Source organism: Enhydra lutris, unplaced genomic scaffold, assembly GCF_002288905.1.
Source record: "Enhydra lutris kenyoni isolate GAN:26980312 unplaced genomic scaffold, ASM228890v2 scaffoldscaffold40, whole genome shotgun sequence".
NCBI classification, from domain to species: domain Eukaryota; kingdom Metazoa; phylum Chordata; class Mammalia; order Carnivora; family Mustelidae; genus Enhydra; species Enhydra lutris.
Genome location: NW_019154124.1, coordinates 16,034,765 through 16,062,747, shown reverse-complemented (window position 1 = coordinate 16,062,747; position 27,983 = coordinate 16,034,765). Strand labels below are relative to the sequence as shown.

Here is a 27,983-nt window from a genome sequence, read left to right as displayed (position 1 = left end):
CTCTGCCCCTCCCCCCCATGCTCCCTTCTCCTCTACCTATCTCTTGCAAAAATAAATTAAAATCTTAAAAAAAGAAATAGGTTCTAATTCTCAATAGGTAACAGTGCATTTTAAAGAGCTTCATAATTCTTTAAAATCCGTAACTACAGGGGTGCCTGGGTGGCTCAGTGGGTTGAGGCCTCTGCCTTCGGCTCAGGTCGTGATCCCGGGGTCCTGAGATCTAGCTGCGCGTCGGGCTCTCTGCTCTGCGGGGAGCCTGCTTCCTCCTCCCTCTCTCTCTGCCTGCCTCTCTGCCTGCTTGTGATCTCTGTCTATCAAGTAGATAAATAAAATCTTTAAAAAAAAAAAATCCGTAACTACATAAAATACATGCAACTTCCACTTTGCAGATACACACCAAACTATTAGCCATACTACAAATGAAAATAACTTGTCCTATTCTGTTTTCACTGAGAATTCAAAACTAAACCTTTTAGTATAATGTCAACAGAGCTATAAAAGTGTGTATTTATATGAACACAGAACAGCCTACCTAGTTTATTGCCACTAAATTAACCTAAACAATTGAAAAGAAAAGTAACTTCAGGAAGTTTACTTACATCACAACTAGAGCCAAATACTCCATTGGAAAAGGAAATCAAGTTATAAGATTTGTCTCCCCAGCGTACAGTTGGATCTCCTGTAAGGGTCATTGTGGTTACCTAAAATACATGTAGTATTTTAAAGTTAAGAGAATTTAATGTTAAGAGGTTTATAAGTATTTACATCTTATATGTCTGTGTATATTATATAAGTGTACACACACACACACACACACACACACACCTATAGAAGATGTCACTTTTCCTCTTCAGGTAAACCAAATTTAGTAAAATGATAATAATTATACTCAAGAGATAATACTAATTCCAGCCCTGTCTTTAAATATTTCTCAAAATCTCAAAAATCCTATGAAAAACAGAAAGCTGGTACAATAGTCATGGGGGTTTAGAGAACTTAAAAAGAAAAGACAAAGCTTTTGCAGCTTGAATAGTCTAAGAAGCTGTGGTAAGTTTAGTCATTAGAGTCCACTTATGAAGAAGATATTTTAATAATATTGTAATTTACACTGAATTCATATCCACTAAGCTTGTTTCTCACACAGTAGGCTTTGGCCCATTAGGGAGTCACGAAATTGATTTAATATATCACAGTAAACATTCATTACAAAAAAAAAAAGAGAGAGAATACAAATATTCGACTCTATCACAGATAGTAAAAGTAATTACTATTTTCTGAAACTTCCGTTACGTGTGTGTATATATGTAGTAGACTACAATCTAAACGCAAGGCTAACTAGATTCTGGCAGTGAAAGTTCAAAGAGTACTACATTAGAATATATTCTTCCTCAAGAAGTTTGGTAACTCTCCTACTTAAAAAATAAAGTTCAGTTTATATAAAAGAAAGTTATTTCTACCTACAAGATTTTCCAACTCTGTACTATTTCTATCATTTAATATAAATGTTTTCAAAAGACCAAGAGACATCTACAAATAAGACTACTACCTTTTATTATTTCCCAGGAAATGATAATATTACCCAGAGTAGGCGGGGGAGGGGAAACAAAGTAAGGCCACATTTACTCTTAAACTCACTAAAGTCTGTCAATAAAACTAAATGCTAAAATAAATAACTTAGAAGACTGCTATAACTCTTAGAACAGACCCGAGCAACTAAGGTGTCAAGATACACTGGTGTGGGTCACAGGTATGTTCTCATGTCACCCCTGGCATAAGCTCATTTAGCCCAGTGTCCTATGCAAATTTTCTGTATATGCAAACAAGTCATACTTCTTTAAACAATGTCCAAGGTATATCTACATTACCTAAACAATGACAATAACAATACTTTATGAAGGATTATTTATGTATAAGCTCCAACCTGGTAAATATATATGATAGCTACGAAAAAATTTTAAGACCCTGCATATAACAAAAAAATCTTCTCATCTTTGGTATACACAAGAGTCTTCCAGAATAATTTGTGAGAAGAAATAGCAAAGCAAGATACTTACGTACCTGAGAATAATCTTCTGGTGTTACATGTGGACTGCTATCTTCTATGGAATATACCAGTAAACTGCTCTGAATTTTTTCTAACATAGTCAAATTCTCTGGATCAAGACTAATCAAATACTCTCGTGCCTAATGTGTAAAGAGAAAGTGATTAAATATTACAAATTAACTATATCCAGAAAAATCTCAAAATAATTTGTTAGGGAAAGGTTCATCAAGAAAAGTGTAAACTGCTATCTGGAAGTAGAGCGTTCTTAAGTCAAAATGGTAAAAAGCAGAAAAGCAATTACTATTAATTTATACGGAAAAATGTTTGAACATTCCTGGGCCCAAAAAATGACCTCTCTTAGAGGCTTTACTGATAACATAGGACACATTTTGGTAGAGGACTTACAAATAAAGTGAGATAAAGCACAGATGCTCGTGGGCACTGATGTTCAAAGCTTGATGCTGAGATACTGAGGGCAGCTCCTGGGGAAGGAGCTTGTTGCTGCCAGGGAGACGGCATGCTCCTCCAGGGAGCGTGCAGAAAAAAAAACAAAACCATGCTGAACACTATTTTTGCTTTTTGCCTTTTTTCATAACAGCAAAAATCCTTTCTGGGTTTCTTTCAATGGACAAAAACAAGTACTAAAGTAGGTCCTTTGTGAAAGTGAAGTGACATAACACAAACTTTCAAAACATGAAGGATGTCTGTAAAGTTAATAATGCTGTATTACATATTTGAAAATTGCTAACAGAATACTTCTTTTTAAAAAAAGATTTATCTATCTATCTATTTATTTAATTATTTGAGAAAGAGTACGAGAGAGAGAGCATGAGCTAGGGGAGGGACAGAGGGAGAGGTAGAAGCAGACTCCGCACTGCTCTGAGCAGGAAGCCCCACGTAGGGCTCAATCCCAGGACCCTGGGATGATGACGTGAGCCACCCAGGTGCCCCTAGAATCTTAAAAGTCCTCATCACAAGAAAAAATATTTGTAATTATATGAGATGATGGATGTTAATTAGATTTATTGTGATCATTCTGTAATATATATATACAACTATTTAATCATCATGTTGTACACTGAAACGAATATAATTTTATGTCAAATATACCTCAATTTAAAAAAAAGGGGGGGGCACCTGGGTGTCTCAGTCGGCTGAATGTCCAACCCTTGATTTCAACTCATGTCATGATCTCAGGTCTGTGGGATGGAGCCCTGCATCAGGCTCCACGCGGAGTCCACTTGAGATGCCCTCTCTCCTTCTCCCTGCTCAAGCGCTCTTTAAATAAATAAATAAATAAATAAATAAATAAATAAATAAATAAATAAAATCAATCTTAAAAGAACAACAACAAAAGAAAACCATATAACCTTAGCCCATTGAGTTCGTTCCTCACTAGTCAATGCTGCTATCCCAGGTCCATCAGGTTCACTATGGCACTTCCTGTGAATGTATGTTAATTGCCTTAGGAAAGATTAAAGAAAGAGTATTTAAAAAGAGCATAAGCACGATCACTAGCTACTTTTAGCCTTTAATAGGTCATAATATTTATCAGTACTTATGTTTTCATATATTATCCAAAGAAAGGGGTTATGATCTCAACAGAAATGGATTTATCTCTCATACCCATCTTATTTTTTAAAAAAATAATTGAGTATGTGGCCTATTCACACAAAAGTACATTTGACAACAACTTAAGTAAATAAACTGTTTGGCTAGTATTACTTATACTTCCAAATGTACTTGTACTTCTAGGGTCCAAGTCAATACTCCTTACAATAAATATCTCTTACAATAGAGAACTTGAAAAATATTATGACAAATAATATTACAAATATGCATATCTTATCTAACTAAAAACTATGTGCATATATACTTAAGAAATTACACTATATCCGATTAATATTTGTGTGTAACCCCAAAAACAGAAGTACTATGCAGTCAGTTTTAAGTATTTTCACATTTGCTGTTGCTACTTATCATCATTGTAAAGATTATTAGATGAAGACAAATTATTTCCTCTCAAAGTACTTGCTTCTGCCAATCCGATGAATTTCATCAGATTTTTACACAGATGACAATAACAGGGTTCTTCAACAAAGAAATACATTTTCATCAGACAAAAATCCACAGGTTTTACAAAGACAACAAAAGCACAGACAACACAAGTAAAAACAGACAAGTGAGATTACATCAATCCAAAAACTTCCACACAGTTAACAACAAAATTAAAAGGCAACCTACAGAATATGAGAAAGTATTTGCAAGCCATATATCTGATAAGAATATTTATATCTGATATTTATATCTGATAAGAATATCCAAAATACATAAGGAACCCCTATAACTCAGCAAAAAGAACCAGTCTGACTTAAAAATAGGCAAAGGAACTGAACAGACATTTCTTCAAAGAAGACAGAAAAATGGTCAGCAAGTACATGCAAAGGTACTAAACATGACTAATCATTAGGGAAGTATAAGTCAAAACCACAACGATATATCACCTCACAGCTATCTGGATGGTTATTACCAGAAAGATAAGAAATGAGTGTTGGTGAGGATGTGGAGAAAAGAACTCCTGTGCACTGCTGGTGGGAGTGTAAATTGGTCCAGCCACTATAGAAAACAGTATGGATGTTACTCAAGAAATTAAATGTAGAACTACTTTGTGATCCAGCAATCCCAGTTCTGGGTATATATCCAAAGGAACTGAGATCAGGACCTTGAAGAGACATCTGCACTCCCATGTTCACCACAGTATTATTCACAATAGCCAAGAGGTGGAAGCAACTTAACTATTTGTTGACAGATGAATGAATAAACAAAGTGTACTAAAGATACACACACACACACACAGTGGAACATTATTCACCCTTAAAAAGGAAGGAAATCTTCACAGCTATTTGGATGGTTATTATCAGAAAGAGAAGGGGAAATCAGCAAAGAGTTAACTTTGTGGTGACATGTGAATAGAGACATAAGGCATGAGAAAGAATGCTTGCTTATTCAAAAGGTGGAGACGGAAGAAAAGGGCATTCCAAACAGAAAGCACAAGTACAAAGATTACAGATAACCTGATGTGTTTTAAGAATTGCTAACAAAGAGGACTTTCTAAGATGGTGGGGGAGTAGAAGACCTTAGTTTCGTCTGGTCCCTGGAACTGAGCTAGATAGCTATCAGATCATTCTGAACACCTCTGAACTCAACCAGAGTTCTAAAGAAAGAAGAGCTGCAATTCTACAAATAGAAAAGCAACAACTTTCTGCAAGGCAGGAGATGCGGAGAAGTCAATCTGAGGAGATATATAGGAAGATAAACCATGGAGGGGAGGGAGCTTCCAGCTACTGGAAAATTATCTAGCAGCAGAGCACAAAATAAGAACTTCTGAAAGTCTGTTCTGGTGAAGGCCACCCACCTGAAAGGTGCTCAGGTGGCGAAGTGAGGTGGAATCCTAGTTGCGGCAGTATGGTCTCAGGATCCCCAGGGTCACAGGAAGATTGGGGGTGCCTGAGTATGGCAGAGCTCCCAGGCATCGGAGTGGGGAAGCCAGCGGCAATCAGCTGGCCCAGGAGGGGGCTTTCAGCTTGATGTTGCCGTAAACCATTAATCATGGCATGAAAAATGTTCCACATCACTCGGCATCAGGGAAATACAAATCAAAACCACAATGAGATACCACTTTACACCAGTCAGAATGGCTAAAATTAACAAGTCAGGAAACAACAGATTTTGGTGAGGTTGTAGAGAAAGGGGAACCTTCTTACAGTTGGTGCGAATGCAAGCTCTGTCAGCGGCTCTAAAAAACAGATGACTAACAATGATTTTTCTTGAAAAAGTCAAAAGATTAACAAATGCTACAGCAGACAGGGGTGCCTGGGTGGCTCAAATGGTTAAGCATCTGCCTTAGGCTCAGGTCATGATCCCAGGGTCCAGGATGGAGCCCAGCATCGGGCTTCCTGCTCAGCGGGGAGCCTGCTTCTCCCTCTACCTCTCCCTCTGCTCGTGCTTTCTCTCTCACTCACTCTCTAATAAATAAAATCTTTTTTTTTTTTTAAAGATTTTATTTATTCATTTGACAGAGATCACAAGTAGGCAGAGAGACAGGCAGAGAGAGAGGAGGAAGCAGGCTCCCCGCCGAGCAGAGAGCCCGATGCGGGGCTCGATCCCAGAACCCTGGGACCACGACCCGAGCCGAAAGCAGAGGCCTTAACCCACTGAGCCACTCAGGCGCCCTAATAAATAAAATCTTTAAAAAATTTTTAAAAATAAAATGAAATAAAAATACTTTTGAAAAATCAGCATACATAAAATTCTTCTTTTTAGCTTACTCTTGCCTATAAAAAAGGCAATTCTGAATATTTATTTTTTAAACTCAAGCAAAGGCTTAACACCTCAAGGCTCAAGAAAGTAGAATGAAAACCTGTAAATCTCTGGTGGGGTGATCAAACATCCTTCATGTATCATATCGAAGACAAAAACTCGGCCTCGACAAAGCACTGCAATGTGAGTTGGGGAATGGCCTTCACTCTCTGGAAAAAGAAACAGAAACACAAACTCAAGCTCTCAAAGTTACATAAGAGTATAACTACGTATTTACACCCAGTAGAAGAAAATAACCCTTGCTCCAATACTTCGTCATATACTCACCAAATATATCGTATGAACAATAAGGTGGACTTTCAACTATGATATAAACATACACTCTTGAAAACTGTCCATGTGAAACATGAAAAACCCATGGAGTTTCAAGTATTTGTACACCCTGAGACTCGTATAAATCCCAAACTACTGCAGGGCTCTCTGGTTTATTCACGGATAGCAATGATGAGGGGAAAAGGGTAGCAAGGAATCCTGGAGAAGAGCTATTTGAATTAGTTTTTCTTTGGGTTTATTTCAATGTTGACCACTCAACAGATAATTTAAATTGCAGTAATATCTAGCTATGGTTTCTAAATAAAATAGTTTTCAGTTGAGAAAGATCACTCTTTGCCTGCGTGGCAACAATGCTTTTGCCAAATCTAGTTTTATTTAAGGTTCTAATGATACCTGGTAAGCCACTGATAACTTAGTCTATGATTTACTGGGTATGCCTTTACTCCCCAAGAACTACAGCTTTGCTGTAAATCTCAGACTATTCTGATTTAGCCTCATTTTTCAATTATTATTCCTTTTAACAAATGGCTTCCTATATGATCTCTGCTTCTTGCCTCTAAGAAAAAAAAAGAGGAGACATATATTACCAACAGAAGGAAATTTACTGGTTGATATGTACAAGAACTGTGGTAAATACTTTGCACACATTATCTCCCGAAATCCATCAACTATGAGAAACACCACCTCCTGACAGCACTTTTTTTCTCTAATATCCTATTTTCTCAAGTCCTAGGAGGTAAGACATGTATTTTTCTTGTCTTTTATGACTATTTCCAAAACATTTCTTCTCTCTTCTCCTTCAAAACCCTCCATATCTTTTTACATTTAATACTACCTTTTTTTTTCCTGTCATTTACTGACCAGGTCCTAACAGGTCTGGGGACCAGAAGTCTGAAATGTGTCTTAGTAGGCTAAAATGAAAGTGTCAGCATACCTGTGTTCCTTTTGGAGGCTCTAGAGGAGAACGAATTTCCTTCGCTTTTCTAGTTTCCAGAGGCTACCCATACTCCTGGACTCAGGACTTGCCTCTTCCATCTCAAAGCCATCAAGGGAGGTTCATGACTTTCCATCAATTTGCTGCCATCAGTTTGATTCTCTCTATGCCTCTCTCTTCACTTATGACAACTCCTGTGATTACTCTGTACCCACATGAATAATCCAGAATAATCTTCCCATGTTACATCAACTGATTAACAGTCTTAATTTCATCTGCAACCTTTACTGCCCTTTACCATGCAACCTAAAACATTCAACACGTTCCACGGATTAGAAAGCGAACATCTCTGGCGGGTGGGGAGGCATCATTCCACCTAACAGGCTACTAGATTTAGTGATGGAAAGACTGTTTTACATTTGTTGAGAGAGGAGTCCATTAGCTGAGAATAAGGAAGGAAAAAGGCATGAAATAGTTTCTCTGGAAGTGAGAGAATAACATGACAAAACAATATGGCAAGTTCATGCTCTGGATCCATTTGGGGTTTGAGAAAATCAAAAGAGGTTTTCTGGTTTTCTCAGGCCAAGTAAATTGCTAGGGTAGGTATCTTTAATGTATAGAGGCAAGACAGACAATGAAAATTAAATCATGATGGGGTATGGGTAGAGTGAGGAAGGAGTGAGTGCGCAAAGATTTGAATGTGTATGAAGGAGTTAATTCCAGTGAATAAGCACAGAAAGAAGTACAGATTGGGGGTGGAAGAGGGAGGAATGGAACTGTGAAGAACTATTCCATAACTCAATTGAAATCACAGCGTGGTCAAAGACATAGCTAAGGTTGACTAGTAAAGGAAGTGAGTTGTGAAGAGAAGGTGGAGATCAGAATGAAATGCTTTTAATTTCTATGTTAGAGGACATAAGTTTCTTATAATAACAAGTTCTATGGCATGACCATAGGTGTGTGGTTGCCTGAGAAGGAGTGACGGTACAGATTACTGGATGAAAAAAGTGAAGGAAAGGAGATCATGGATTATCTACAACTAGAAGCTAAAGTCATCGAGAACGAGAATGTGGGGGGCGCCTGGGTGACTCAGTCGGATGGTTAAGCCTCTGCCTTCGGCTCAGGTCATGATCCCAGGGCCCTGGGATTGAGCCCTGCATCAGGCTCCCTGCTCAGCAGGGAAGCCTGCTTCTCCCTCTCCCTCTGACTGCTGTTTCCCAGCTTGTGCTCTCTCCCTCTCTCTCTCTGTCAAATAAATTGATAAAAACTTTTAAAAATTAAAAAAAAAAAAAAAAGAAAAGAATGTGAATGAAGTAGTGATGAAAAAGAAAGATAGTGAGACTGGTGATAAAGCAATGGGGGAATACTAAATTCTACCTCAGAAACTAATAATACCATATATGTTTAATTGAATTTAAATTAAAAAAATTTTGTTAAGAATTAAAGGAAAAAGGTCACTACGACAATGACAAGCTCTGGTGACATAACCTGATAGCTTTCCTTTTTTCAAGAGCTCTAACTGTAAGGAAGGAAAAAAAAAAGGGACACGGGCCACCAGAAATAAAAACGACACCAACATCTCCTATATATCCTCAGTATGACAAAAAAATATACCCACTTGAGATGGTTAGAGGGAATGCAGGGATCTCAAATAACCAGGTTCAGTAATAGTACCTTTCAGAAGGAAACAGGAACTTCCAGAGAAAACATTGAGGATATAAAGGATTTTGCTGACCATGAGCTCCAGAAAGTATAGCAGAAGAGTCGGGGAAATGGAGGAAGGGTGGGTCACAGTAGTGGGAAAACTTGGATCAAATTAGGCTACACAGAAATCCCTGAAACTAGATAAGAGATGACCTGAGAGGTTTGAACTGCTCAGGCAAATGAGGTAAAACAGGATAAAAGGCATGACTGAATTAGTCTTAATGGTCTCTTATGGGGTAAGTAAAAATAAAAATAGTTCTCAACTACTGCCTCCTTAATGACATTATCCTCTTAGCCAGAGCCTTACATGCTGCCTTTGCATGCATAATCTCTTCAATTTTCTCTGTATCAAAGATAGATTCCATGGCCCAGCATTTTAATTTCTTCCTTGTAAAACCCTTAAATCTTTCACTCTCTGGCTCTGTGCCTGCCTGATTGTTGCTGAAGAAAAAAACACAGTCTAATCTAACTTTAAATTCTTAAACACACCATTTCAAATGGGCACACAACACTGATCAGCTATCCTGCATTCCCCTAGCACATTTGCTTCTCCCACTTTCCAAAATGACTAAATTTTTTTTTTTTTTTTTTTTAGATTTTACATATTTATTTATTTATTTTGAAAGAGAAAGAGAGAGCAAGCTGGGGGAAAGGCAGAGGCGGGAGGAGAGAGAATCTCAAGCAGACTCCATGCTGAGCGCAGAGCCCAACGTGGGGCTCATCCCACGACCCTGAGATCATGACATGAGCCCAAAAACAAGAGACAGATACTTACCGACTGAGCCAGCCAGGTACCCTCCCAAAATGACTATCTATCTATCTATTTATTTATTTATTTAAAAAAGATTTTATTTATTTATTTGACAGACAGAGAGATCACAAGCAGGCAGAGGCAGGCAGAGAGAGAGAGGAGGAAGCAGGCTCCCTGCTGAGCAGAGAGCCCGATGCGGGGCTCCATCCCAGGACCCTGAGATCATGACCTGACCAGAGGCTTTAACCCACTGAGCCACCCAAAATGACTAGTATTTTAAAACTTTTCCTTTCTCCTCAAGTCTTCTACCCCAGCTAATGACCTCAGTTCTCATTTCACCAAGAAAAACACAAAGATTACATAGACCTCCTCATCTTCCCACAACAAAATTGACCCATCTATTTCCACCCAGATGCACTTTCTGCATTCCTTCTCATCCTTGCTCCTATCAAAGACCAACCCTCCACTGTTTCTACTCTTGATCCTCTCAGTTCTTATCTTTTCAATGACTTTGGCAGCTTATCCTTTACCCTGCCAGATTATTTTTCTCTCTATGTCATTCCTATGTTAAATACCACTCATTTTTTAAAAATAAATGAAGTCCCTCCCACTGCACATCAAAGCTTCTTCTGTAAGCATTAGTTCCAAATGTTGTCACTACTTACTTGGTTTGCTTTCACCTCCTCCAACTGAGCTCCATCCCCAAGTTCCACTAAGACTGCTCTTGTCAGGGCAGACTCAGTCCATATCATGTTGATAAATACAATGGTCACTTTTTTTTTTTTTATCTCATTTGGCCTCTTGGTGCATTTGATACAACACTTTCTTTTCCTGGCTTCCGGGCGACCACTGTCCTTCCTTTCTTCCCACCTTGGTCTCTTTTGCTATGTTCTCCTCTTCAGACTACCAAATGCCCTATTTAATTGTGGTAAGATTCGGTACTGGTACTGATTCCCCTGATAATCTCCATCTCCAGGTGTCACAAAAGTAACTTTAGCTACTCTTATGCCTTTAAAAATGTATTTTATGACTACTAATGGTGATTCCTGAATCCCTATGTATGTGCAGTACTGAAATCTCTTCTGAACTCCAAACTTTTTATCTAACTGCCTACTTGCATTTCCACTTCAGATGTCTAAAGGGCATCTTAAATTCAACATAGTCTAAGGGACCTCTTAATTTCCTCCCTAAGTATTTCCTCCCAAAGTTTCCCACCTCAAGAACCAACACACCTATAGATCCCATTACTCAAGCCAAATATCTGTAAGTTATCTCTGATTCTCCTTTTTCTCTCACATATCACAACCAATCTATGAATAATTCTACCAAATCCAAATCCAAAATATATCCAGAATCTAGCAACTTTTTACCAGCTCCATGCTATCACCTTAGTTACGAGACATTTTTATGGCTCTCTTGGATTACTGAAACAATTTTCTAACTGATATCCCTGCTTCTACCCTGATCTGTTCCTAAAAATCTTAATCCTCAAATAGCAGGTAGAATCATCTTTAAAAATATATATATATATATACATAATTTTTAAAATTTTTTTATAAACATATAATGTATTAATAGCCCCAGGCGCACGGATCTGTGAATCGCCAGGTTTACACACTTCACAGCACTCACCATAGCACATAAAAAAAACAAAACAGATTTTATTTATTTATTTGACAGAAAGAGATACAGTGAGATCGGGACACAAGCAGGGGGAGTAGGAGAGGGAGAGGCAGGTCCCCACTGAGCAGGGAGCCTGATATGGGGTTCAATCCCAGGACCCCAGGATCATGACCTGAACCAAAGGCAGATGCTTAACAAATGAGCAAGCCAGGCAACCCTAGAATCATCTTTTCAAAACATAAATCTGATCACATCACTTTCTTTCTCAAAACTCACTATCTATTCACATTCTTAAAAAAGCCAAAAACCTTAGTTGGCTTACAAAGTACTATATGATCTCATTTCTAGTCAACACTCCAATAGTCCCCTCTGCCTCCTGCCTATTCTGGTCCATCCATATTCCCCTTCAAACATGCCAAGTTTATTCATGGGATTCCCTCCTCAACACATAAAACAACAAACTGAACTTAAAAGAAAAATAAAAAGCCAAAAAACTGCTGGATCATCATATCATTCAGATCCTCTGAGAGGTTTTCCCTGACTATCTAATCTAAAATAGCCACTCAATTACTCATATTATCTCAATTCCCTATACAGTATCACTAACTCTGTTATTTTTAGTTATTCCCTCAGCTTTGTCTACATCTCAGCTATCTACATATCTTCACATGGTCTTAAGTACAAGAATATACTAACCACAACAGCTTAAAGGACTGCATTAAGAGACACATTATTAAATTAATGAACCTGAATTTTACATACTGTAACTTAAAGGATTACCTTAGCTAAGGAACTATGAAGTGAAAAAGATTAAACTGAAAACCAGGTCTATTGATATTAGATCCTAATTGATAGGTATATTTCTCTCTTTGTTACGGCTGTTCTCCATTTTCTCCTATTCATCTTTTCCATTCATATTTAGCCATTAAACTTTATGCCACAAATAACCAGGCCTTTCAGTTGCAACATCAAGACAAGTATGAGTGGGCTTGAGGACATTAAATATCTCAAGCATCTAATGAGGTTTACAAAGATGAGTTGAGTTATACATGAAAGTAAACTCATACTCCCCACACTACAAACAAAACTGGCTATAGAAATTTTACTTTTAAATGAAATTTCAGTTAAGAAAAATATTACATTCCACAGTAACCATAATTACATTCCACAGTAACCATAAGCTATGTTATTTTTTTTAAGATTTTATTTATTTATTTGATAGATCACAAGTAGGCAGAGAGGAAGGCAGAGAGAGAAAGGAGGAAGCAGGCTCCCCGCTGAGCAGAGAGCCCAATGAGGGGCTCAATCCCAGGACCCTGGGATCGCTACCTGAGCCGAAAGCAGAGGCTTTAACCCACAGAGCCACCCAGGCACCCCACCATAAGCTATGTTATTAAATTTATAAAAAAGAAAAAGATCCTGAAATAACTGGAAAACAGCACTTACAAAACTATTTTCCATTTTAAGATATGCTAGCACACCAAGGAGAATTTGCCATTAAGCTGACAGTAAAAACAAAAACTTTGATGAGTCAATCTGAACTCATATGTCTTCGAGAAGACTGATATCAGGCTCTCAGCTCATATGATTGGGGGTAGAAGGAAGGGCATACTCACAAAGAGAAACGGGGCATGATAAGCACAGATAAGCACACTCAAAAAGAGAATTTAAAGAAGAGGACAGAGATAGATCCAAATCCTATGCTCCAGACTTCCTAATACTCTGATTAATAATACTCTTTAGAATTTCAACTCTCAAATGACACAACGTAATCATCAGGTTTTGCACAGAACAATGTTAAGATGCAGTTTACAAAATCCATTCCCGTAAATTATTTCTGACTAATTACAATGACTGAAAGGTTCAAAAAAAGCCTCTGATTAGTCAAAATTCAGTGAAGAAATACTCAAAAGAGTATGTTCCATAGTGTCATAGTAGAAACTGCAGCGAAACTACCCAAATCCCAATGCCTTTACCAAAAAAAATCACCCATGTTTTCTACTTACCAGTCCTAAAATAACTAATAATTGAATCTCTAGTAATTCCTGGAATCCTGCAGGTGGAAAACAGCATTCGGAATTGACTCATATCTAGAGGACTATTTTCAGATTTATCAACAGGCACTTTTTCTCTATTAAAACAAACAAACAAAAAAAGTATTTTGATCAACAAGTCATTCTAAAACTTATAAACCGAGTAGTCACAACTGTAGGATCCTCTAAATAAATAAATTAAGCTTCTCAACATTTTGGCATGTCAAACTTTACTTGGCATGTCAAACTTTGAGTAAATCTCTTACTAAATTCACAGAACTGTCCTTACTTTCTTAACAGCTGCCAGTAATTCAAGTTATGCCAAAGATTTATACTTCCTCTTTCCAACTGAGTGCCCTCCTTTGGAGGCCAGTAGTGTTCAATATAAGGTGCAGGACCAGCGAAATTGACACTCAGTTGCAATGGTAAACGAACATCCAGATAGGTACAATTCAGCCACCACTCTTCCAGCTAAAAGAAAATAAGAACATCAACCTAATGCTGAGAATACTTGAATGTGTAACTACAAGGGGGAAGAAAAGCTGTATTTGTTCTTTTCTCTTTACTCTTTAACACTTAGAAACATGTTTTCTTACCCATGCCCATTTTACACTGATAACAGATTTTATTATATGTAAATTTTACCTCAGTAAGTTTGTTTTGAAAACAAAACAAAAAAAAATTAAGAAATAAAGACATTTTCTTGTTTTAAATCATCGTAGATATTGAAAAATGCTACTGTGATCATTTCCTTTTTTGGAACTATCAGATCTTAAATACTATTCTGTTTAACTACACTATCAAAAACAGGCAACAAGAAAACAATGAAAAGGCACCTTTTCAGAAAGATCTTATTGGAGTCACAAATACCAAACTAAGTACTTAGGTGTGTTTTCTCAGAGCACCTTGGGTAAATAAATATAAAACAAATCCTCATTTAATTTTAACAACTATTAAGGCATTTGCGATTACCCTTTTCCAAGCGAAAACTGAAATACTAAATCAGAAATCTAAAACCTTTTCAGTATACCTAAAACTAATTTAGATTTTTCACAGACAGAGCTTTCTGTGGCCGTCTTTTACAATCTGCAATTGAATTTCATGCTTAGGTAAACAGATCCCATCAAACTACGTGGAGTTATTTTTTAAGGAACTGATGTTATAAACTATAATCAATCATTTAGGAAAAGAAATAAGCAAAAGGATACAGACTTCTTTATCTTTACCCTGATTTAATTATAAAGTCACTCAAGTCTCAAGACTGAGAATAAAGGAATCTGGAAGTATAAAATTTCATTATTCCATCACAGGTATCAATGACTAATGAAAAGATCAGCTTCCTTTTTATTTCTAAAACTTAAAGATAGCTACAATCATTATTTCTAGAGTAAGGCAATGTTTTTTAATTACAAAAACTTATCCTCTGGTTCATACTACAGAGGTAATTAAGCTGAAGAAGTCAAAGACTCCCTGTAGAAAATTAGTGCCTCAGTAATTATTATACTAACATCTCCCCTTCAATCTATTTAACTAAAATACATAATACTCATAATCATTCTCCACTCCAATTTTGTAATGGCCCTTTCTCTCCCATATGATGTTTAAATATTTGTATACCACCTATGTGGTATCTATTTTTGGTGTCTGGAGTTTGTCAGACTAGGATTACCTGAACGAAGTCTTTCTCACAAGCAAGGGCTACAGAACACCTCCATCAGAACCACATGGGACAGCTGCCAACATAAGGGTTTCTGGGCCCCCATTCAGAATACCTGATCCCAAGCAATCTGTATTTTGACAGGTTCCCCATATAAGAGAGGAGCTCACACACAACACTCAAAACTCCCTAGAGTTAAACAATTTATTAATTCTTTTGGATGACTATAACAATGGCTGAAAGGACACTTACGCTAATAATTTTAAAATGAAAGCTATTTACATTTTTATTTTTCATTCTTTAGGCATCATCAATTTTCTAATTCTAAGTCCAATAACATAAATACCCAATTTCTTTTTCCTTTTGCCCTTTCAAGTAATTTCTGGTGCAGTTTTCTTCCAATACCATCTCGAAATTTTTGGACAATTTCTTCAGTTTTTTTATATTCTTCTTTATTTGCAAACGGCTTTACTATAAGGAAAAAATATGCGTTAAAATATTTCAACATCAAGTAAAACAAACTCACCTCCACTATTACACAAATAATGAGACTCAATTATGTAAGATATGCATTAATTATCACAGTGGTCCGATAAACCATAAGAGAATTTACAACATGAAAATGACTGAAAAGCAACAATGCAAAATGCTATAAAAAAAAAACTAAATGGGATACTATGTAATCGGATAACCATTTTCTGAAAAATTACTTCAAAATCATTCTGGATGATGACAGTTAAAATGATGAAGACAGGACTATCCTCTAGCTATTGGTCCAACAGAGAAGTAAATCCTGTATAGCAATAAATAAGAGAAATCAAAGCTTCTTTCCACTAATTTTCAAGCAGAGACTTGAACATCATGTATGTAAATGCAATACATATGTAAATTTAAGCATAAAGCCTGCCCATAGCCAATAATGGTTTCCTTCCCAAAAGTAGGGGAGGGGATGGGAGGTTTCCTAGTCCATGAAAATGAAAACCAACTGTTCTGAAAATTAAGCTACAGACAAGTCAATTAGTAACCAAAGGACATTAATATCTTCCTTCTGTTTTATTTTGTCTCTTCAAAGTACTATCTTAAAGTCAATTTAAATAGCTCTATTTAGAGAAAGTACAAGCAAAATGAGTAATAAAAATATAGCAAATAAACAGTAAATTTTTAAAAAAGAAACTAGAATTCCCAGATAAAACTAAATGAGGAAAAAGAGGGAAAAAAGGAAGAAATTATAAAAATATCAGAGGACTTTCAGTTAAACAAAGTGAACTAAATGCATACATTTATCTCTAATCCTTCTAGAAACTCACTAAAATGACAGTAATTAAAAGGTATAAATCTATAAGGACAAAGAATCTGAAAGGAAAGGGCAGCAGACCAGTTAAATTAAGATTTCACGCATTAGAAAAGAGGTGAGAAAATGGTAACTGAATTTGTAGAATGGTGAAAGTATCTAAAGCCTGGAGAGTAGAAGGTAGGAAGAGACAAGGTAGGGTTAAGTGCAAACCAGGAAGCAAGCAAATGGCTGCAGTGGAATCCCAGAAAGGTAAATGGACTTCCAAGTCCAAGGCAAATGGACTTCCAAAGTGGGCAAACAGAGACTGATGACTGGTTGCTTAAAAATATTCAGAAGCGGGGCGCCTGGGTGGCTCAGTGGGTTAAGCCGCTGCCTGCGGCTCGGGTCGTGATCTCGGGGTCCTGGGATCGAGTCCTGCATCGGGCTCTCTGCTCGGCAGGGAGCCTGCTTCCCTCCCTCTCTCTCTCTCTGCCTGCCTCTCTGTCTACTTGTGATCTCTCTCTATCAAATAAATAAAATCTTAAAAAAAAAAATATTCAGAAGCAGCAGACTACCATCTCATTCACACCCACACCTGTAGATGTTTTCTCCATTCTAGAAAGCCAGGCAAATGCCTACCAACACCAGAAGAAATCTAGAAGTCTAGAGAAATTGAACCAGACAAACAGTATAAATAGATCCTAACCCATACTGGAAAAAAGAGAGATTATAGTAAAAAAATAAGCCCTCCAGCCTCCTTCCCCTAGTTAGCCCACAAAAGACTAGACATTAGGTTCATGCCTTCTAAACAAAAGAGGATTCTTCTCTGGGGAAACGATCAGTCCAAGAGAAGTATGACATGACTGGGCATGCTCCAGTGGAACTGCTAGATCTCTGCAAGAAGGTTCCTCAAAGGCCCACCGGTAGTCACCAAGCCCCTACCCATGCACAGAGCTCTCAATCAGCTTTTTACGGTCTAACTCTTAAAAATGAATGACCAGTGATTGTCAAATATTTGAAAAAAGCCTCTCAAATGAGAATCAAAGAGCAGAATGAGCAAAAACAGGATTGGTGACACCCAACACTAAACAAACCAGAAAGGGAAAGCTACTAAATAACAAGGGAAATAATTTTCTAATTAAAAGTTTAGTCCAGGGCGCCTGGTTGGCTCAGTGGGTTAAAGCCTCTGCCTTCGGCTCAGGTCATAATCCCAGGGTCCTGGGATCGAGCCCCGCATCGGGCTCTCTGCTCCTCGGGGAGCCTGCTTCCTCCTCTCTCTGCCTGACTCTCTGCCTACTTGTGATCTCTGCTGTCAAATAAATAAACAAATTCATAAAAAAAAAAAGTTTAGTCCAGAGCTCCCCAGATCCAATTAATGGGAGTTCCAGAAAGAGAGGGCAAAGAAAGGAGGAGAAAACTATCCAAGAAAAGGTATTTTGAAATTTCCTAGAATTGAATAACATGTTTTAAACTTAAAAGAATCAACTGTATATTCAGAGAAATAAATGAAAAAATCTATACACTAAGGGACATCAAGAAATTCAGAATGGGGGGGGGTGCTTGGGTGGCTCAGTGGGTTAAAGCCTCTGCCTTTGGCTCAGGTCATGATCCCAGGGTCCTGGAATCGAGCCCCGCATGGGGCTCTCTGCTCCGCGGGGAGCCTGCTTCCTCCTCTCTCTCTCTCTGCCTGCCTCTCTGACTACTTGTGATCTCTGTCTGTCAAATAAATAAATAAAATCTTTAAAGAACAAAAAAAAAAAAAAAGAAATTCAGAATGGTAGGGATAAAGAAAAAAGTTTCCAAATACAGCCAGAGTGTAAAAAAAAACAAGTTACATATAAAGGACCAAACAGAATGGCATCTCAGGAGGAACATCTCAGGAGAAACAAACAGTACCTTCAAAACTCTTAAGAAAAATCATTTCCAACCCGGAATATTTTATTCTCAGCCAGAAAATCAAGTACGAGGGTAGAATAAAATTTAAGGTCTTACATTCTTTCCTTCCCAGAAACTCTTTGTCTCAAGTAGCTACTGAAGATGTACTTCACAAAAGTAAGTAAAAAAGAGGAAGAAAAAGACAGCCAGGAACCAGGGAATCCAACACAGGAGAGAGAGGTAAAAAGAACTGCCAGAGATGGGGGAAGGAAAGCTCCAAGCTAACAGTTGTCCAGCCCACTCAAGGAAAGTGAACACTAACTGAAGCAAGAAGGCAGAGGGCCCCAGGAGGGATGTCTCCAAGAAATGAAACCAAGAGAATAGCTCATGTATATAATGTACAGGTACATATCTATATACTTGTACCGATCATATGTATATATATATACCATTTTTTATATGTTATATATATATAAAGTATATAATGTAGTCAGGGATTTTCAGTATACTGAAGTATTTGAGAGTGAATTACTTATGGATACAAAGCAAAGTAGGCAAAGGAAAAATAAGCAAAACAAAACAAAGAATGCCATAACAAGGCATTCGAAGTAAAATGAATAGTTCTCTCGTGGATAGCTGCCTAGTAAGAAACCCTAGATGGTCAGGTAAATTAACTCGGGTACATACAGATTTAAACCAGCTGAAACCTGGAATTAAAGCAGGTGAATACTAATTTAATCCCAAATGGCGATTTTGTACAATTATATTGAAAGAATGAAAGGAAAATGTGGATATGTTGGATTGCCTATATGTTGGGTGTGAAGAGGGGGAAGGTTAAAGGTGTGAAAGAGCTAAATCCACATCTTCTTAGGAACAAATTTATAATATCCACAACTAAAAAAAAAAAAACCTAACTACTATTTGTTTAATAGTAAGTTTATTTTAAGTTTAAAGTAAGTTTAAAGTTTACTTTAAATCTGGAGATAAAGAATACAAAAAAAAAAGAAAAATATTTGACTGAGAGAGTGGAATTTGGGTGGGAAGTAGAGCTTAAGGCAGAGGCCTACTACTTTTTATTATAAACCTAATAGTAGTATCTGGCTTTTTAAACTAAGGAAAAATTAACTTGAGAGATACAACAAAGTTCTGGACATTTTTAAATGCCTTTTTTGTTGTTGTTTGTTTTTTTAAGAGAGAGTGAACAAGAGCGGTGGAGGTGGAGGGGCAGAGGGAGGAGGACAGAGAGAGAATCTTAAGCAGGCTCCATGCCCAGCTCAGAGCCCAAAAGAGGGCTCAGTGTCAGGATCCTGAGATCCTGACCTCAGCTAAAATCAAGAGTTGGACACTCAACTGACTGAGCCACCCAGGTGTTCCAAGTTCTGGACATTTTAAGGATACTTTAATTATCATAAGCCTAAAGGAAAAAACAGTAAGAACTTCATCAACTTCTAATACTTTGTTTTCTAAGTTGCTAATAATATTAATATTTACTAGAAGATCACAAATATACCTGCTTCAAGGTATTTTTTTAATGATTCTTCAAGGGAAGGAACAGGCAGAGACGGAAGAGAATCCTGGTATTGAAAAGTTCGCTCTTCAGTTGATTTAGCCAACTGATTTTCCATGATGCAATCAAAACAGGAAAACTAAAGGAAAAAAAGCCCTGATAGTTTAAATCTCATAAATACTCTTATATATGCTAGTAAAGTTCACTAAATCATTATTTAGGGATCACAGTATATCCAGAATTTGGTCCTAGTCCTTAAGGAATTCATAAACTTGTCAGAGAAAATCAATTGGGAAAAAAAAAAAAGTACAGACTCCAATTGCTGGAATTCAAGGAGTCATCAGTAGAACTAGTATAATTTTGATTTATTGAGCACCCACTAGTTGCCAAGTAGTAAATCAGGTGTGATAGAAGATAAATATCTAATCTTCCTAGTATCTCTGCCTTTTGGCATTCCCCTCCATTTTATGTACAAAGAAACCAAAACCCACATCTCTTTCATTAAAATCTTTGCCCTACATTAAAGCTAACTGAGATTGTGAGCAAACTCCCTGTAGGTCTAAATGGGTAGGTAGAATTCAGATGTGTAGCAAAGTATGATGAGTGGAAAGAAGTCTCTAACGTATGAAGAGCAGTATAAGACTCAACCAGCTGTAGAATATCACAGAATACATAAATCATGACAAGTTCCTGTAGCCTACTTATGCAGATGGTTTGAGGTCTACACAAACAGCTTCAAGTATCCCAAAGCAATCTTAAACATTTATCACAAATTTATTAATTTTCCTCAAAGAACTCAAACTAACCCAAAATGTGAATGTATACAAATGTTAAATGGAAAATGAGATTTCTCAAAGAAGCCTTTAAAAAATAAGTTCTATAATAGCAATTGAGAAATCAAGGATCTTTAACAGGAATTACCTGCCTTTCAAATGCCACTTTTTAAATTACAATAGCAAAGCCATACAAAATATTCCACTCAGAGAAGGTTACGGAATAAAACGTCATCAAAAGCAAGGGTGTGACAGACTGTTATCAGTCGATATAAATTTTCCCCTTTTTGTCTTAACAGAATCCTGAGTTCTAAAATGGTATAAAGCCACAGAGCTTTCATTCCTACCATGCCTTGGAGCTCAGTTTGACTTTACTTTGTAATGCGTCTCCTCCAGGTCATGCCCCTATTAAGGACTAACTACACTTACTCTCCCTGTGCTTTCTCTCCTCACTGCCTAACAAGTAGGACCAACCAAAGCAGCACCATGCAACTGTTTATGGAAGCCATGTATTGAGGCTGTCAGAATCTTCCTACTAGCCCTAGACTCCTCCCAATAGATGTATGAGAAAACACTTTTATTCATGTCATTGTATTTTGGGCTTTCTTTGTTAGGGTAAAAGAGTGTAACCTACATCACTAAAAGAAAGATATAATCCGGGGCACCTGGGTGGCTCAGTGGCTTAAGCCTCTGCCTTTGGCTCAGGTCATGATCTTAGAGTCCTGGGATCAAGCCCCACGTCGGGCTCTCTGCTCAGTGGGAGCCTGCTTCCCCCTCTCTCTGTCTGCCTCTCTGCCTACTTGTGATATCTCTCTCTGTCAAATAAATAAAAATCTTTAAAAAAAAAAGATATAATCCAAAAATAAGGTACAACAAAGATCTCATAATTCCTCAGCTTCTTCCCATATAGTGACTTTGGCTGCACTTTATTTTGACCACGCATAAATATAAATTTTAGACCAAATGGAAATATAGGTAGATACCAACTCCCTGCTCTCTAGCCATGAGCCCCTGGGCAACTAACTTTAACTGAATTTCCTTATCTGTAAAGAGGATAATCATAATAAGAAAAAGATGTTATTAGGATTATTTTTAAATGCCTACAAAAAAAAATTTTTTTAAATAGCATAATCTAGTTGAGACAACCAAACTATGCTAGGCAAAATTTCTAGGAATGGCTCCCACGATTCCACCCTTATACTCCCCAGAACCTGTGAATTTAGGGAGATCATCACTTCCATGTTTGTGATCATGTAGTCTTACACAGCACAGTTAACCTTAAATAGATTATCCAGGTGGGTCTAATCACTGGAGCCCTCAGGAGCAGAATGCTTTCTCCAGCAGCTGGCTGTAGATGAGTGAGGGAGATTAAAAGCATGAAAAGGACTGAAGGTACTCTCTGGCTATCAAGATACAGGTGGTCTTATGGAACTGAAAAAGCCCCCAGCTGGAACCCAGTGAGGAAATGGGAACCTCAGCTGTAAAACTGCATGAAAATGAATCCTGCCAACAACCTTAATTAACCTAGAGCTGGCTTCTTTCCCAGAGTCTCCAGTCAAGGGCCAAGAACTACAGAAAACTTTATTTCAGCTTTGTGATATCCTTTGCGGAATATCCAGCTAAACCTACCTGGACCTCCAATCTATAGAAACTGTGAGATAACCAATTTGTGATAGTTTGAACTGTTAAGTATGTGATAAATTGTTGTCAGCAGTAAGAATCACACATATACAGAAAAGATACCCTATTCCTTGTTTACCTCCCTACTAAGTAGACCCTAGAAAACTCATACCGAGACTACCAATCCCATACTAGTCTTAACTCACCAAAAGGTACACTGAAAATATAAACTACCAAATTTTTTTTCAGGAAGGATTATTCTGAATTCTCTACCACGAAGATTAAATAATTCCAAAAGAACCTACAAACGCCTTAAGAAAATGATGTCACTGGAATTAATTTACAGTAGGCTTCCTGGAGCAATAAAATGTAAACCATGTAAATAAAATGGTAAACAGAATCAGGAAGGTAAACAAAGAGTGTCACATACCGGTACACTAAGATGAATTAATTGCTTAGGACTGCCAGGAGCCTGCTGCACCGATCTTGTGTCGAGAATACAGGGGTTAAACGAACTAGGCTGGTGACTGTGGGAAGGAAAAAATATTTTTATATTAGGGGGATATTTTTAGCAAAAACTGGTGAAAGAACGTGGAAGGCAAAAATTCCGGAAACTGGGAAGCCCCAAGACTTAAACTGTTGGGAATCAGAGCAAACACGCAAAAAAGTTCATCGGCTAAACGCTGGCTCACAAGGACTACAGGATTCACCAGGTTTCCGACAATCACGCTCTCTCTCATTACGCAAAGTGCCTCCCGGTGCCCGGTCTCAGGGGAAGGAGTTCAAAGCTCGACTGGAGGAAAACAGAGGGCGCAGAGTGCGACGAGATCTCAGCCTCCTCCCACCCCACCAAGTGCATCTCTGCACACTCAGAGGCCAAGTGAGAGAAAGCGAGTAAGCAGCACTGTGGACAGCCCCGCGACCCAACCTCAGGGCTAAGTTTCCGACCCCCAAAAGCAAGATAGATGCCTGCCAGCACGACGCTCCCGCTGAGTCCCGGCACTTCCGCCGTTCTACTTTTATTCAGCTCTCTTCGAAGCAACCTAACTCTCCCTCACGATCCCAGGGGCTGAGGGAGGGAGAGAGCGTTGTCCCGTTGAGCCTGGAGATCTCACCGCTGGCGCTTCGCCTTCTACGCCGCGGCTCACAGCAGCCACTGCCCGCTCTTCCGCTGCCGCTGAGAGGAAATTCGGCGGAAAGCCGCGAGGGTTCAGCCCCGCGGTCACCGGGGAACGAGGATTGGATGGAAAGCCGCGAGGGTCCCGCCCCGTGCTTGAAGCCGGGGACGAGCCGGGCCTGCGCTCGGGCAAGACCCAGCCCGGCTTCTCGCGGGTGTGTTCCTCATAGAGGTCTGTCCCAGGCTTGCCCCGACGTGGGAATAACAGCCCAAACCCTGCGGCATAGCAGCTAACCACTTGGTGTAGGTGGAGCACAGCGTCGGGTCAGGAGGCTCGGCTCCGGTAGTGCTCCATCCACGCAGGTACCCTTAATCATCTGGGACCGATTCAGGAATAGTGGCTTAGACTCGTTTTCACCCACTTTGCGCAAGACTCGGCGCCCTGTTGCCCTTCCTCTTCTAGCCCCAGCTCCGGCTTACCAGCCGCTCCTCCTCCTTACCAGTGAGACTCTTTTTGCAACCGGCAAGCAAGAAATTATACCAGTGCCTCTGAAAGGAATCCTGTTCTCTGGCAAGAGAGCAGTGACCGCAGAGATCTCTACTTTCTTTCCCTTTATCCAACTGAGACTGAAGTTAGCCCAACGTAGATAATGGCCGGAACACTCCGCGGCATCCCTACCTTCCCTACCCTTCTGCCCTTCTTCCTGGTCCAAGGTCCGTGAAGCCCCAAGGGATGCTCACAGTACAAGCTTGGGCCTGATCTGATGTCTTTTCCTATTGTGCCCCCAAAATGGGAGTTTTTAACCAAAGTGGAGCTCGACAAGTTCAAGAGGATCATGATGTAATTAACTTAGTTTCACAGGCTAGTCCATTATACATTTAACTTTTGAAACAAAAGATACTGTTTCAGTTTTCGTTTTAAATACATTGTTCCTCTTTGGGGGAAGAAAAGACCAAGAGTTTGCACTGGCTCTGAACCAGATATCAATGATAAAGAACCGGATTTCAGATAAACATGTCATTGCATTAAACATGTCAAAACAGTCATTTATCTGTCTTTCCTAAATCCCTTCTAGTTAAATCTGACCTGAACGGAATTGAAGCCATGTATAAGTGGATATTCACTTAGTGTGAATAGTCATTAAGTTTTCTATGGAACAATTAACGTGTTTAATTACAGTGCAGCTGGAACCCATGCTGGAAGTATTGCATAATATATGACCGCACACCTGTCTAATAAAAGTTCTGAATTCTGAGAAGTACAAGGCCAAAAAGGCTTCAGATACGGAATTGTAAATTGCTTGTAGTAGTTATCTCCGAAGCTGTGATAAGAACATTTCTCAAAGTATGTAAATGTTGTGTTCTGGATAATGTTAAAATTGGCTTACAAGGTAGTATTCTTAAACAGAGTAATTTTTAAAAACTGCTCAAAAGCCTTCATTCTACTTTTTGCTTCTTCCTAGTGAGTTTTGGCACCTGTTAAAAAGTTTGTGCATGTTTAATGGCTGTTGGTGGCATAGAACTTGCCTTTGGTGTCTTTCTCCTACTCCTGATATGGATTTAAAGGGAAGCAAATTATTTCTGTAAAGATTCCTGTATTCTTGGAAGGGGGGAAAAATGTGGACTGAATGAAAATGACAGGAACAGAGACTTGAGTGTGCAGGGCAAAAACAATGTAATCTTTTAAAATATGTTACATTGGTAAGTGCATGTACCCATAAACCTAAAAAGCATGTAAGTGATTTTTTCTTAAAAAATGCGTAATATGGGGCGCCTGGGTGGCTCAGTGAGTTAAAGCCTCAGCCTTCGACTCAGGTCATGATCCCAGGGTCCTGCAATGGAGCCCCACATCAGGCTCCCTGCTCAGCGGGGAGCCTGCTTCCTCCTCTTTCTCTCTCTGCCTACCTCTCTGCCTACTTGTGATCTCTGTCGGTCAAATAAATAAATAAAATCTTAAAAAAAAAAAAAACCAAGGAGTTTCTATTTAAAAAATGCATAATATATATTTTTAATGGCAGATTCCAAATTATGTTCTGTTCAGGTTAAATTTGAACTACCTTGCACTTCCTAGGATGATGTGGGTGATCGTGGCTAATAAGGAAGATGTTTCAGGCACATGAAGTACACTGATAACAAGAAGCTGTCCCAAGATTAAGAATCAATTGTGAATCAAAATATTTTTCTGGAGAAACACTTTAAGTACAACAAGTGGTGATAATAAGTTTTTTTAAGTTGCCATAAAAGAGCTTTCGTTTTTAGTCCTACATAGCTCTTTCTCACTATACTACAAATAGAAAAAGCCCTTATGGACAAGTCTAGATGAGTTCCATAATAAAAATACAAAACTACTAGAAGTTTGCATTTCCACTGCACATCAAACTTCCTGCTAAAACTTGTAACTCTAATGAGATACGGAAACTGAAGGGACTCCATATTAGAAAGCTCCAGCCCTGGTATTTTTCTGCTAGGCCCCATTTACTCATACTCTGTATTTCATCTTGCATCTGAGTAAACCAAAGAAGCTATGTTCCCACTCTAGGGGGGAAGCAAGACAGTTGATCATTCTCTGAGTTTTGTCCTAGGTCCCCACACACCTGAGAACATCTTAAGAACAAACCACAGTGGACACTGGGGCCAGTAGCCCCTTCAGTGGTTTATGGAATTATACCTGTTCACCAGACACTCACCTTCGTTGAGACCCTAATGTGGATTCCTTTTTTTTTTCTTTTGATGGTTTTATTGTTTTATTAACACAAATATGATGTGCACATAAGCTGTCTGTCTATTCATTTTCCTTGCACAACCTGGCATTGAGATTGGTGGCTGTGGCAGCCAGCCCGGCTGCTCTTTCCAAATGGCTTTGCAGTTCTTGGAGGAGACATTCTGAGCAATCTTTGCACACTAAGACTTTTTGCACATCAGCAGCACATCAAGCTCCTTGACATTGTGGACTAGGAACTTCTAGAAGCCACTGGGTGATGTGTGCTTTGTTTTCTTCTTACTCCTGTAGTCACTGTTGAGTTTCAAGATCTGGCCCTTGAGTCTTCTATGCACTCTATCGTCAGTGCCTCTGGGTTTCTGCCAGTTATGCTTAATTTCAACATATCGGTCTGACTGCTGCTGGCTGAACTTCTAGGTCCTCTATTTAATGAATTTGGCCTTCACCAGAGGTCTGGGGGCAGCCACAATGCCCAGTAAGGGATGGCTACCACGTCCACAGGCAGTGCTGGAGAAGAGAGACTAACCTGGATTTTCAAAGGAACCCATACCTTGGAACCCTTTCCAGTATAAATCCTAATCTCAAGCAATGGAGAAATTCACTTCTCCTTTCCTGAGCCTCCCGGGCACTCCATCTGCTATGCTATATGTTATCACTTACACTATTCATTAAACTCTGCTCTCACATCTTCCTTGCTTGTGTTTGATTTCTATCCTGCATGAAGCGAAGGGACCTCTTGGCTTTTCCTGTGGGACCCCATTTGTGTTCTCAGACATGGCTTGCCTAGATCACTAAGAAGTAATGAAGTACTATATAAATAGCTCTAATCTAATGCGATAGATCTTTACTTTCATTCCAATGTGTAAAATGAACATATTGAAGAAATAATTATGTGATCTCTTCTTATTTTTAATGGGGAGGACAGTAAAAAGGTGGTCATTTTGGGAAGCAGCCAACAACAAACTAAGGCATGCTGAATGCAAAGAGACCAACCAGAGACTAAAAATTAACTCCACTACCAACAACAGAAGAACACACAAGGAGCCTCTTTTTAGCAGTGATGATTGTTTCAGGATTGCCTTTGGTGATATTTACTGTATATAAAAATTTACCACCAAAATCCTGGCAAAGAGTTAAGGTAACTATGATGTTCTTATATCTGATATAAAAATCCTTATTACTAAACAGAACATGACATTTTAAAAAAAGTAAGAGCCTAATCAAGATATAATTTGCATACCACAGTTTGCCCATTTGTAGTATATAAATCAATGGCTTTTACTATATTTGCAGGGTTATGCAGTTACCGTAATCTAATTTTAGAATTTTTTTTATCACCTCCAAAAGAGCACATTGTACTCATTAGCAATCATTCCTCACCAACCCCTCATTCCTACCTCCCCAGCCATATGCAACCATTAATCTATTTTCTGTCTCTCTAGATTTGCCTATTCTAGACACTTCCTATGATTAGGATCATAAAATAGATCTTTTGTGACCAGCTTCTCTCACTGAGCATCATGTTTTCCACATTTATCCATGTTGTAGCATATACATGCACTTCATTTCTCTTTATGGCTGAGATACATTGTATGGCTGAGATACATTGTATGGATAAACCACACTTTATCAGTTCATCAATTGATAGGTATTTGGATTGTTTCTGTCTCTTGGTTATTAAAATAGTGCTGCTATAAATG

General features: G+C 38.4%; 1 protein-coding gene across 1 annotated transcript in view; it reads right to left on the bottom strand.

Moving 5' to 3' along the window:
- LOC111155283 (carnitine O-octanoyltransferase) overlaps positions 1-23,597 on the bottom strand; it is a 48,128-nt gene extending 24,531 nt beyond the window's left edge. Inside the window, exons 1-10 of the mRNA XM_022515415.1 lie at positions 23,563-23,597; positions 22,878-22,974; positions 20,058-20,193; positions 15,746-15,870; positions 14,032-14,213; positions 13,716-13,840; positions 6,465-6,573; positions 3,415-3,508; positions 2,059-2,184; positions 600-701 (exon numbers count right to left, since the gene is read on the bottom strand). Of these exons, the coding sequence (XP_022371123.1) occupies positions 600-701; positions 2,059-2,184; positions 3,415-3,508; positions 6,465-6,573; positions 13,716-13,840; positions 14,032-14,213; positions 15,746-15,870; positions 20,058-20,172 (978 nt within the window). The 5' untranslated portion in view covers positions 20,173-20,193; positions 22,878-22,974; positions 23,563-23,597. The remainder of the gene's footprint in view (positions 1-599; positions 702-2,058; positions 2,185-3,414; positions 3,509-6,464; positions 6,574-13,715; positions 13,841-14,031; positions 14,214-15,745; positions 15,871-20,057; positions 20,194-22,877; positions 22,975-23,562) is intronic.
- Positions 23,598-27,983: the final 4,386 nt, after the last annotated feature.